The 14,029-nt window shown below is 25.5% G+C and overlaps 1 protein-coding gene across 2 annotated transcripts in view; it reads right to left on the bottom strand.

Annotated features, from left to right (window-relative positions):
• Positions 1-13,666, bottom strand: part of vg (transcription factor vestigial) — a 402,494-nt gene extending 388,828 nt beyond the window's left edge. For both annotated transcript variants that reach the window (XM_075376853.1, XM_075376854.1), the window contains exon 1: positions 13,464-13,666. In XM_075376853.1, coding sequence (XP_075232968.1) covers positions 13,464-13,586 — 123 coding nt within the window. In that variant the 5' untranslated portion in view covers positions 13,587-13,666. The remainder of the gene's footprint in view (positions 1-13,463) is intronic.
• Positions 13,667-14,029: the final 363 nt, after the last annotated feature.

Genomic DNA, 14,029 nt, shown 5'->3' with positions numbered 1-14,029 from the left:
ATTTAAAGATGTTAATACATAATTTTATTGATGTGTTGTTTTATTTGAGTTTTCATTATTTTTTTAAATTGATTGTTTGTTACTTCCCTGTGGGAAATATAAGAAGTACTGATCGGTTTTCAGATTTCAACGGAAATATCCATTTTGACCAATCCTGAATCCATTTTGACTAGTTTCGGCGTGGCGTATGTACGTACATGTGTATCTCGAATAACTCAAGAACGATTAGCCGAACGATGTGGAAATTTTTGATTTAGTACTGTTGTGTCCAAAAATACTTTTTCTTAACTGCAGCAATAAGCCCTTATTGAGAGCTTTTCAACGACATATCATAAGTAATATTTATTTTCACTGGTTCCAGAATTATAGACAAATAAAATTTTAATTAATGAAATATTTGGATCTTACAAGGGGAAGACATATCGGTTCGAATCACACTTCATCTCCTTTTTTTTAATTTTTTTTTTTAATTTAAATATATTGATTTATTAATAATTATTAACCTCTGATTGTAAAAACGTTTTACTATATATAGTAATTCAATAATAATAATGAAAAAATATCGGAAGTTCTTAATGAAATAAAATTTTATGTAGTTTTCATTTTAAAAAAAAAAAGTGTATATGTAATTTATTAGGCGCCCAAGGAATTCAGATGGTGTCCATATATGACTGTGTTTAAAGTGAAATAAAGACTTTATATTTTTCTTATTTGAAAAACGTAGGATAAGTGGAAAATAAATAAAATAAAATTAAAATAAGGGGAAACTTAAATGACAAAATTTACGAAATTTCAAAATTTGTATCGACAATAGAATAATTAATGAGAACTTTTACTATAAGTTTCTATAAAGTTAAAGGTCTGACGCTGAATTTATGTTATTGTACGGAAACTATTTGGTACAGATAAAATAAATGCCAAACAAATTTAAAAAATAAAAATAAATATAACATCAGTAACAAATTCTATCAACATAAAAATCTTTGGAGATTGGACCGGAAATATAATTTGAAACAAAGAGAAAAACATTTAGCCTTTCAAATAAATAGATTAGAAATATGCAACTTATTAATCTAATGTACCGGTGATTGATTTCCGTTGATTATTCAGTAAGTTAGATTATATCATCCTAATTAAAAAAAATTATACTATAAGTTTTAACATAATCTTATAAGAATTTTAAAAAAAAATATTTTTCATTATAAAACAAAATTACAATTCACTAACTACTTTTATAACGCGTAATTTATAAATCGAATGTATAACAATTAATGTAATCGGAAACACTTTTCGTTAATGAGGTTATAAAATATAATTAAGATAAACTTTAACGTAAGATTATACACAAACATAAATTAATGTTATACAATTAGAAAACGATTTTGTTTTGTTACATGAAACTATGCAAAAAAACTATTAACTAAGGTGGTGCTATAGTATATCATTTTATCCTAAAATTTATTTAACTTATTTTGTATCTCATAATAAATAAAATTAATAATAAATTGTTTTACAATAACTTAAGGTTAAAAAAAAAAATTAAAAAAACTGTTGTAGTAAGTGCGTAGAAGAGCGGATTTCCGGTATTATTTAACCTTGAAAACGTACCCAGAAACTCAGTTTTTTGCCTCTAATTCCAGTTCCAGTGAGCGGATTCTCTTGAAAATTTAATTTAAAATTCCATTTTTAGTAAGTTTACATTATGCTACCAAGTTTTATCAATATTGGTTAAAAATTGCGCCGGCAGAACGAAAAATTTTAAAATACTAAAAAGCCTTTTTTTGTTCTAATTCCGGTTCCTGTGAACCGATTCGCTTAAAAAACAATCAATAGGGCTCTATTCCTAATAAGTTTACACCATACCACAAAGTTTAGTTCAAGTCGATTAAGATTTGCGCCCGGTACAATGGAGGAAAAACTGTTTATACATATATACGTATATAATAAACATTGCAAAATCGTGTACATGAGACTTCAAAACGCAAAGAAAAGTTGGTCCCCTACCCATGACATCCGCCTTAGAAAATCTAGCTAGTAGCGTCATTTTAATAAATTCTTTCTTTGAAAATCCGTTAAAAAATAATAATATTGTATTGTTTAACTATTTAAGTCTCCCGGTTAGAATACGAAAACCTAATCAAAAAAATATTTATAGTGGTACATAATTAAATAATTAATTTTTTATATATCATCTTTTATTTAAATATTCTTATGACAATATAAATAAAAGTATTTTGTACGATTCATTAGTGCTTCATAAGCTTTATATAGAACAGTTGATAAGCATCAAACAGGTCTTATTTCTTAAAATAGTTTATTCTTAAGAAAATAAAAGGAAATGTAAAAAAAATTACGTCCAGTAGAACGAAAAAAAGCTGACAATGTACACAAAAATCCCATTTTTTGGTTCTAACTTACGTTCCTGTGAACCGATTCGCTTGAAAATCGGTTAAGATTCGTGTCCGGTAGAGTGAACTAAAAAATCTTTTATATAGCTTACAAATGTTTATAAACATGACCGGGCGCAGTAGCGATTTCCAAATACTTTTGAAAATTCGCTAAAAATATTATTTTTATATCCTAATTACTGGCCGTCTTTTTTCTTTTTAAAAGTACTTTTTAAAAAGGTTTTAAAAGGTAACCCTTTTTTAAAAGGTTTTCCTTTTTAAAGGTTGAGTTCGTAAAGAAAAATAAGGTTATTTTCTAAAATTGGGAACAAAGAGGAAAATATAATGATACGATTTATGTAAACATAGGAAATTCTGAATAAAAATGTTCAAATATCTTTTAATAATAAATTTAACCGGTTTAATTAAAAAAAGTATTAACATTATTAATAATAGTATATTTCTAAGCAGTAATAAAAAGGGGATATAAAAACTCCTTTTTATTATCCCTTTAAGGTAACTTAAACTTTAAGCCTTTAAGGATTTTAAAGTAATTATAAAAACCGAACATTTTTTTTAAATGTAATTCATTTTCAGTGTTGTTTTAAATATATAACGTCGATGTAAGTTAAAAGTAAATTATTGAAAAATAGGATAATAACTTTTAATAAAAAAAACTAATATTTTTAAAAAAAATTAATGTTAAGAATTTTTTTTTAATTTACGGAAAAAATGTTATAATTCTATTGAGAACAAGGTTGTGCAAAATAAAAATCTACCCAATTTTAGCTTAACTTTGACAAATAAAATAAAAATTTTATCATATAATAAATAAAATTAATACTATGAAATACAGAATAGTTTTCTTATGACAAAGAGAATAAAATTTAAACCATTAAAATTTCTTAAATTAAAAAAATAAATAGAATCAAAAAATTTAAGTATCTTAGAGAAATTATTACACCAAATATAACTAAAAAAATTGAATGAAAAGCACAATACAAAAAAAATGGAAATGACTTCTAATCTTATGAAAACAATTACTACAAAAATTTCCTGTCATGTAATTCAAAATTAAGGCATTATAAAACTGTAGTCTTATCAGAAACACTGTTTGGTCTAGAACGTTTACATTGCTTTTCACAACAAGAAACAAAAAAATAAAGAAAAGAATTCTAAGAAAAATATACGAACAAAATATGAAGATGAAATTTACAAATTGAAAAGTGGAAAAGAAATGTTATAGATACAGAAAAATTGGTGATTTAATCAAAATAAATATTTGATTTTTACGAAAACAGTATCAAATAACTAGATGATTTAAAGAAATATAAAAAACCTAACAACATCAAACATCACTAATGATTTGACTGAAGGCAGAGATGAATTTAAAAAATTTATACAAGAAATTATGATTCCAGAGATAAAAAAGAAAGGTACCTAAATAAATGGACGGAAGAAAGGAAAAAACGACTAAACGAAAGCATGAAGACCTTTTGGGAAAAGAAAAAGAACTAAAAATTATGTAAACACGTTGATAATAACGATGGAAAATATTTTTTCCATTTTTTTTTTTAAATCGAACAAAAACAAAAAAAAAACCGAAAATATTATTAGATTAACAAATCTTTCATCCTGAGGTCCCGGGTTTGAATCCCGGTCAGACATAGCATTTTTTATACGCTACAAAATTCCATTTCTATATGCCACGCACAAGCTTCAAGCTTACGTTGGCGATATCAAGAAAAAAAATTACATGTCATTAAAATATTATTAAATTGATGATGTACCTAAGACATTGGAATACAAATTTATATTTATGTTTTTGAAGTGAAAACTTTAGGCGCGTTGTGTCAGAATTTTTTTTACATACGAATTACATGGGGAAAAAATCGCTGACTCGTAATCAAAATCTGTAACGTAACGCAAGACGCTAAGAATATATATATATGAAAGAGAAATAGGTATAGAGCGAGAATATATACTCGTATACGCGTATATGAGTGTATAGTATATGTAGTAGCAGAGGATGGGAGGTGGAAGAAAAACTGCGTATGATTCACAATAATTCTCCCTCTATCGCTCATAATAATAACAAAAAAAAATTTGTTTAAATTCAGTGTTAATTGTAACATATTATAATATTTTTTTATTGAGTTTGAATAACATATGAAAATTTCAACACCTAATTTATATGCATTAAAAAATAATTAACCTTGAAAATATTGTCGGTAAAGATTGCTGTTGGTTAAAAAGTTACTTTATATGAAATATTTTGGTCCTGCAATTTTCTGGGGGCGAATTCCGCGCGCGCGATTATTATCGATATAATTATTGTTATCTTGAGAACGGTGGCCGCTAGACGCATGGAACTAGGACCTATTGTTCTGGGTGATCGCAAAGCACCCTCTTTAAATCTTTCAAAATCATGTTAAAAATGCTCTAGGACGCACCGTTTTCGAGATATCCCCTTTTTTTATTTAAAGAAAAATATGTCTGAGAAATCTCGTTTCTTATGTAAAATATAAATAAAATAACATCAGCTGTCAATAATTAGCTATCATAACTATTAAAAAAAAATAAAAATCCACAACACTCCCTTTCGCTGGAAGTAATTATGATTGATTGATGCAGAACATCATTATAAATTTACAGCGTTAACTGAGTGGCTGTTAGATTATAAAAGCCAACAATAATTTTGAAGTTTGAATCGTAAATAATGATCAATGATATGCACAGATATCGCTGAAAGTAATGATAACCTTCATCGTAAATTTAAAATTAATCATGCTGTTTTCTGCAGTTAAAACATATGTTCTACTATGAATTTTTCAGTAAACCAACTGTTTCAAATAGGAACACACATTCATTGAAAGTAACCGTTCTTTAATTTATTCTAATAAACCCGTGAAAAGAGAGACGTGAAGGTTCAATAGCCCAATTTCTTTCTTGGTTCTTTGTTGTAAATTTGGAGGAATCTCAAACCCGTGTTTTACTACGTATTTTGCAGTAAATCCACTCTTTCAGCGTGAAAATTTAACTACAAACAGGGGATAATCGTGGAAAACACACGTTCAAACTAATTCTACGGGTCAAAGGTTAAAGTGGTTACTGAATGTAAACATTATATTCTATTTGTAATATATATTAATTCGAAACGATTGCAATCCCATACAAGTTTTCACTTTGCCATGCGGTCTTAAGCACACGTTTTTTTTTGCTTCGATAATATTACTGACAGAAAAAATTAAGTCTTTTCTTTTTTAAGAAAATTTACGCAAATTACATAAAAGAGAATGTTTTACGTAATAATACAAATCACATAAAATTATTATTAAATCATTTAAATATATATATATATATATATATTTAAATCCGCTTTGCAGTAATAAAAAATAGTTTTAACAAATAACTTCCTAGTAAGAGAATATAATAATTTTTTTTTCTGGACTTGCTGCTTTTTTATTTCATACTTAGTATTTTCCCAGAGACCTTTGCTTCATTAAAACTTATAACTGAATTTTATAAAAGCTTTAATTAAGAAATATAATTGAACTTTTCAAATTATATGTAGGTATGTTTAACATTTCATTCACTAATGTAAAAAAGAACAGTTCATTTTAAATCAATGACCCCGAGATATTTATTGTATCTTTCTGCAATAATTATTTTTGTAATTAAATCAGAAAAAATTTTTCTGATGAATCAGATATCTAAGAAAGTAATAAATGTGAAAGAAAAAATAACAGTAAACAAGGGCAGCAATTATTTTTTTTTTTCAGTTATATTACACAATACCATGTGATTCAAATATTATTTAATAATATTTTTTTTTGATGTTAACATAGAAATGATGTTACGGAAAGTCAAAAATTATGTCGTAATCTCGGCCCTTATTGTAATAAAACAATATTTTTTTTAATTTTGTATTATTATGCAAGAATTCTCTTTTTTCTATAAAATGTACAAGTTTTAATAAAGAATTGGAAATTTTTAATAAATACGATAAATTATTATTTTTCTTTTTATTCTGAATTTTAATCTTTTTGGGCGTTGTACTGACGCCCAAAAAGAAAGTATAAGAAAGCCAAACAGTCCGCAAACAATCATTTCAATAAAAGTTTTTTATTGAATCTATATTTTTCCAGTTTTTATAATATTTTAATAAACGAAAAATAAACAAAACAAAATCAAAGCACGTCACGTTTACCCTTTATTGTCCTCCTGTTTCTATCTTCAATGTTCCGATTCCGAGATCTCAGGACTGTAAATAATCGGGTATTCATCTTGACCGTTGAGTTACTTGGACTCAAATCTAAGCGGAAACAGTTAGATCTCAAGTTTAAAAACACGTACTGGCTGATAGGATATAGATCACGGCTTTCAATAGAAAGTAAATTATTGATCTATAAATCAATTTTGAAGCCTGTTTGGACTTATGGGCTTGAATTTTGGGGTAATGCAATTCCAGTATTGATATACTTGAACGCTTCCAGATAAAAACACTACGAAAAATGCTAAACATAACCTGGTACATAAGTAACAGTCTCATTTATATGATCGTAAGTTGCGAACCGTTCGGCAGGAAATCTCTCTGTTCAGCCTATGTTATCAAAATTGTTTGGATCGGCACCTGAATTATTTGGGGGTCAATTTATTGGATAATACGATAAGTGGTTTTTCATGATTGCTGAGAAACAATATTCTTTGTGCCTTATCCTTTAAATTAGGAGGCTTTATGGTCTGGCTATACGGAGTGCTCTTCTATTTCGTTGTTATCGTTAAGTCAACAGCCGCTGGGTCTGTGACTACTTAATATTAGTTCAAATAGATCTTATTTACTTATTGTTCAGTTATCTTGCTGAACAAATTGTAAAGTAACTGTGTCCTTATAATAACAATTTAAAAAAAAATTAATAATTATTAGTTCATTATAAAACATAGGCAGTTTTTTGATTCTAATTGAAATTCGAGGAAAGTAATTTTTAATATTTTATATATTATTTCGTAATTGTAATTAAATACGGGAAATATTATAAATTAAGATGATGAGTTACAACGAAATGATCCGTACATTTAATACTTTAATACGAAAATGATCTAATTAAAAATATTTATTAAGGTTGGGAAGGAATTCAAATTTTCCATGAAATATTAACAGAAATCATAAAAAATAATTTACTAGAGCAGCGTAATAAAATACGAAATTAATAATAGGTAACAAAAAAGATAAATTTTTTAAATTATGATTAATAATAAAGGAAATATAATTAAAAATAATTTTAAAAAAGATAAAAATGTTGAAAACCAAAATGTAAAATTTATTACACATTAATTGAAGATGTAAAAAAACCTCAGGTTACCAAAAATTGATCAACGAGAATAATATCAGTTTTAATTAAGAAAATTTCTAATTTATTTATAAATAAATTTTTAAAAATCTTTTAAATTTTACAATATCAAAATTATAAAAAAAACATACGCAATGAATACAGAATAAAATTCTTTTTCTGTAAACCACAATATTGATTGTCCTATATTACGTAGAAAGAGTTTTTGTTACCTAATCTGATAAAAATCAATTTTTTTTAAATTAAACTATCTTTTTAGCAAAAATAACCATTTATAAATATAAAAGCATGGAAATCAGTATATTAATTATTATATCATCAAAATATAATTATTATTTTGTTTTTGTATTGCATAGGATAAAATTTCGACTTACTAGGAAAAACTTTATCACGTTTTAGTTTCAAGTATTAATTAATTAATTATTTAATGATATAAAAGATTACATGCGATTAAATGATAAAACATTTCATTTATACAATTAAGTTAATGAGTTTTTAAATAATAGTTACTAATTAGATAAACTTCAATTAATTTTTCATATTTTAAATTTATGTAATAAACTCAGATATTTTCCAATTAACGCCTTTAAAAAATATTTTTTTATTTTGTATAATTTTATTATTTCTTTTACTTGTAACATTATTAATTCATAAAATAATTCCAGGTTTCCCTTGATCATTCCAGACAAAAATATTATCCGCATCGAGTATTTATTTTTAAATGATCTATTTAGGATTTTTCAGTCCTACATAATCAATAAAAGTGATAAAGTTTTTGAGGAAATTTGTTTTAAATAAACAGAACATACGACAAAAACGTTTACGGTAAAGTAGCATACAGTAAAACTGTGGTATTTTATATATATATATATATATATATATATATGTATGTATAAGAAGGATTAATATTATTTTCTCTTTATTTTAAATATTTTTATATATTAAAAGTAATCAACACAATTTCGTTAACTATAGTAGTATTAAAGTAAAACATAGATTTGATTTTATTAAACAATTAAGTATCGATTAAATAAAACATAATTTAACACCTAATTATTAAATAGTACGTTGTTTTTTAATAAATCTCCAATAAGTCTGAAAAAATCATAAATAAAAAAAGATGGGTTAACAATTGTTTCGTGTTAATAAGAATACATAAGTAATAATTTGAAAATGTTGTTTTTATGAAAATAATTAAATTTGTTAAATTAATATTTTTAATTGTTTTGATACATTCGTTTTTTTAGCATACAATCACAAATATTACCGTACTGAAACGTTAAATTTATTTGTATTTATTACTTGTTTCACAAATTTTTTTAATTTAAAATAAATAAATAATCATTATTTTAATATTGATTGTACTTAAATATAATTAAATTGAAATACCTCAGTTTTAACTATTTATACAAAAAAAATTCTGTAATTTATATGTTAATCTGTATAACAATCAATTTCGACTATTTAGTTATAATATTAGTATCCTCATCGCGGCTTCACCCACGCTATATAATTGGTTACTTGCGTTTCACATCGCGGTAATTTTTTTTATTTTATATTTTTTAGTTAAATAACCAGAGGCCGGTGAATTCAGTCGCGCCGCACATGTAGTAGCAGTGTTTGTGTTGGTTGAGCCACCACAACGTATAACCCTTAAAATATTGCAATTTTTAAAAAAACCAAAATTGTTCTTAGATATTTATCTAAAAAGTATTTGTAAACCCAAATCTAGTGAATATCTTAATATAGACGTTAATGGGAAAAATTTGCAACCATTGTTCAAAACGTTTTATACCTTTTTTCACCATTTTTCAAGGTTGAATTTCAAAAAATCTAGAAATTAGTTTTTAAATATTCAAATGAAGATTACACAAAAAAATCAAAAGTAGTATTATTTCATTTTAACCCTTTAAATTCGGAATTTCAAAAACTCCTTTCTTGTTGTGCTATTAACACCGTAAGAAGAAAATATTTTTATCGATTTATCATCAGTAGTTTTTGCTGGGCGTTGATTATGAATGACTCATGACATGTTATTCTATGTATTATATAGATTACATTCAATTTCGATTATTTAAAATATATATATATATATATATATATATATATATATTTGAAATACGTAAACATTTATAATATATTTATGTAATTTATTTTAAAAATATTTTTATCACATATTCAATACTTGTATAAAGATTAAACTTTATCATCGCATCTAATTTTTCATTACATTAATGTGATTAACATATGTAGAGTAGGCTAAATAATGTAACAATTATTATTTCGTCCTGTTATTTATCGAAAATTTTTCCCCCTGTTATCATTATGTTAACTTCAGTAATAACTGGATTGTTAATGATATATTTTTAGAAGAATTAATTTTTTATGTAAATTAAAATTTTTTGTGTGCTGATGAAATACTATGCAAAAAAATATTTTTTTATTATTATTACATTTTGCACTTCCTGAATCCATAATAGGTATAATTTTGTAGTATATGAATTTAAATTATGCTTTAAATTGTTTACAAATTCACTGGATTAAATTACAAAAGAATTATTTCTTAGTTTGAGTAAAGTCCGATTGAAAATTTAATCTATTAAAATGTATAACACTCTTAAGAAATTATTTTAATTATATTTACAGATAGTAAAGAGAAATCAATTACCGTTTACGTTTAAGTAAATGTAATATACCGCAGAAACATATTAAAAATACTGGAACTGGAATATGAAAAAGTTTTGTACCTCAAATATTTAATTCCGTACACAAATATATATATATGTATATTATTTTTATTTCAAGCATTTATTTACAGTTGCATCAACAATTATAGTCATTAGCGACTGTAACACTATCCATTGTAATATTTTATAAAACGACAAAAATCATAAAGAACAATAAATAAACGGGACCAGTAAAGAATAAACATAGACAATTGACAATAATTAATACAAAAATCAGACATCGTCACTGAATCGTATTCTTCATTCCACTGTAGGAGAGAAACCTCACAGACGTTTTACACCTTCGTTCTGGTTTAATAGAAATTTCATATCCGAACCCAGGTCTAAGTTTTGTCGGATGGTACCGAATATTGGACAGTCAAAGAACAGGTGGTACACGAACAAATATTTAATTTCGAGAATACAAAAGTAATTACTTTAGTAATATTATATAATAGTAATATTCTTTTACAAACACTAATTTTGTTTTTTATTATTTTTTAATATATTTGTTCTTGTATAATAACTTAACATGTAGTTAAGATCTGCGCTAATAAAATGGAATGTATTTATTTTATATTATGTACAATTAAATTATATATTTTTTTATATTTTCTTTTATTTTAACAAAGTAATGAAGTTTATTAAAAAGAAATAATAATAATTAATTAAATTTTTATACAAGTTTTTTAGAATATTTTTGTTTACTATATCCTATTTATCAACAAAATAGGAGTAATAATAATACCTTCTATAAGATGGATTTGACTGAGGGACATCCTGTTTGTAATTAAGAAAATATAAGTTGCATTTAAATAAAGTTTAGCCTAGTATTTAAGAGTTATTTTAATTTGGATATATATATATATATATATATATATAAACTATAGTGCACAGTTCTTTAATTTTACTCAGATATAAAAAAATTACGGCTTAAGGTTATGTTAAACATTATTATTTAAATAAAACAAAAATTATTTTTTTGTTTTTGACATTAAATTGATAAATTAAAACCCGTGATATAGTAATTTTAAAAAAATAACTATTTTTCTTATTAACATTATTTGTTGTCAAATTGTTTGTTTTTTAATCATTTTTTATTTAATTCCATTATAAAAATTATTAATTATTAAAATTCCATTATTATTATTAAAATACTTGATTTTAATTACGGATTTAGATTTTTATTAAAAATACTTCCTAAAATATTTATTTAATTATAAAATGAGGTAATTAGAAGAAATTTATTTTTTTATAAGGAAGCTGAAAGCTTTCTTTATGCCGTAAATTTACAATTTTTTTTTATATTTGATAAGGTAAAATTAAGATCATGGAACATTTTAAAAATCTTGGAAAAATAATTAGTAGAAACGGAATAAATAAACTAATCCAGATAAAAGAAAAAACACAGAAATTAGAATAATTTTACATTGTAAAAAAATATTTACAATAAAAAAAACCTTTTTAAAACTGCAAAATTAACACATTACAGATGTTGAAACTATAAATATAACTGGGATAGAAAATCTACTCAAGATTATAAAGAGGAATTTTTAGAAGGATTTGTGATCCAAGAACGTAAGAAGAACACACAGAATGAGATCAAATAAAGAAATTTACGATAAAATTGAAGATCTGGAAGTAATAATAAGAAACGACAACTAAAAATTCTCCGGATAGATGTTCTGTATGAACCAATCAAAGCTAATCAAACAGATTTTAAATTAATTCTGGAATTATAAAGGTAAAGGTGGCTATGTTAAACAGATGAAAGAAAAGTTTAACATCACAGAGAATATACTGTCTAAATCGAAAAGAATACAGAAGGAAATTTTTTAATTTACATGAAAAGAAAAAAACAGAAGACCATAAATAGATTGAAGAAAGAAAAGCTAAATAGTACAAAATAATAAAGAACTTCTGTAAGAAAAAGCAAGAAACTACAGGAAATTATATTTGCGTTATTTTTCAAGGCCTATTCGCGGAGAAAAAACCTTTAGTATTTAAGTTGAAAGAAGGAAAAATTAATGTTTAATAATTTTAATTAAATTGTCATAGTATAGAATTATGTTATGTTTTTTTTCTTAATTTCCATTTGTATCTTTTTTATTTTTGAACGAAGTCCTGATAAATTGTCTAGTGCCGTTTAGAGAGATCTATTTTTCATACTTTATACACTGGTTATTAAAAATTAATTTAAACATCCGGAAAGCATTTTTCTAAGAACATGTTTGGAGCGTAGCTTTATATGAAACTTGGACGATCGGAGTACCTGGGAAAAAAATTAAAAGCTTTTGAAATGCCGTGCTACAATTAAAAATAAGATGGCTGGATAAAATGACGAAGGGATATTGCGGCAAATTGATGCAGAAATAAGTATTTAGAAAAATACAAATAAAAAAAATAGACAGATATTTATAGGCCACGTCTTAAGGCATCCTGGAATAGTCGCTTTGATATTGGAGGGACAGGTAGATGGGAAAAATTGTTCAAGAAGGCAATGTTTAGAATTTATAAAACAAATTGTAAGGGATGTACGATATAGGGAGTATACCGAAATGAAACGACTGGCACTGAATAGGAAATCTTGGAGAGCTGCAACAAACCAGTCAAATGATTGAAGATAAAACAAAATATTAAACTGGAATAATCATGTCTAATTTAAATATTTACATAATAGAAAAATATTCCGCAGAATATAAGTACAAAAAACGATCTAATAACGTCATAATTAACTAACGTTCTCCATTAACTAACACTTCTACTGATATATAATAAAATATATGGTTATGTTTTACACACACTATAGCCAATGGTGTTGAAACTATAAATATAACTGGGATAGAAAATCTACTCAAAAATAGAAAGAAAAATATTTAGCATTTCTGATCCAACAATACAAGAACATACAGAATGAGATCAAATAAAGAAATTTCCGATAAAATGTTTTTAAAGCTTAAATTTTAAAGAATAATATGGTATTAACTTTTACTACTTACCCTGTCATAATTATGTGAAAATGCTGGAAAATGTGACGCGCGACTCTGTGCAGTAGATGATGTACTCGGCCTCTGGTAGAGGTAAGGATAATAAGCTTGATACACAACCTCAGAGCAACTCATTTTTTAATTTCTCTACCGCAAGGAACACACCCTTATCGAGACACACATCCCGGCACGGGCAACACGCACCGACTGACTACAGATCGCTACAGGTCGAGTTAAATTCCCCCACTATACCGATAAGTTGGAGACCGCCCTTGTACGCCCCACAAACCAGCAATCGTTTACCTTCCCCCACTATTATAATCAACAAGATGGAGAATAACACCCGCCCAGTGTCCACTTTACCGTTCTCAATAACACCTCCCAATATTCCCCTCTTTTAATACAGAACTATACTTTTATATATAGGCTGCTTATATATCCCCTCCTTTCGTCACTATATAACATTCTATTATTGTAAGTGAAGTTTAAATACTGTATTTCTACTAAAGTTTAGTCAGTACTATTGAAGTTATGAATTAGATAAAAGAACTCGAGTAGATCTACATTGCTTGATTAAT

This window comes from Lycorma delicatula, chromosome 10 (assembly GCF_047948215.1).
Source record: "Lycorma delicatula isolate Av1 chromosome 10, ASM4794821v1, whole genome shotgun sequence".
NCBI classification, from domain to species: domain Eukaryota; kingdom Metazoa; phylum Arthropoda; class Insecta; order Hemiptera; family Fulgoridae; genus Lycorma; species Lycorma delicatula.
Note: the sequence above shows the minus strand (reverse complement) of the source record. Positions and strands in the feature narration are given on the sequence as shown.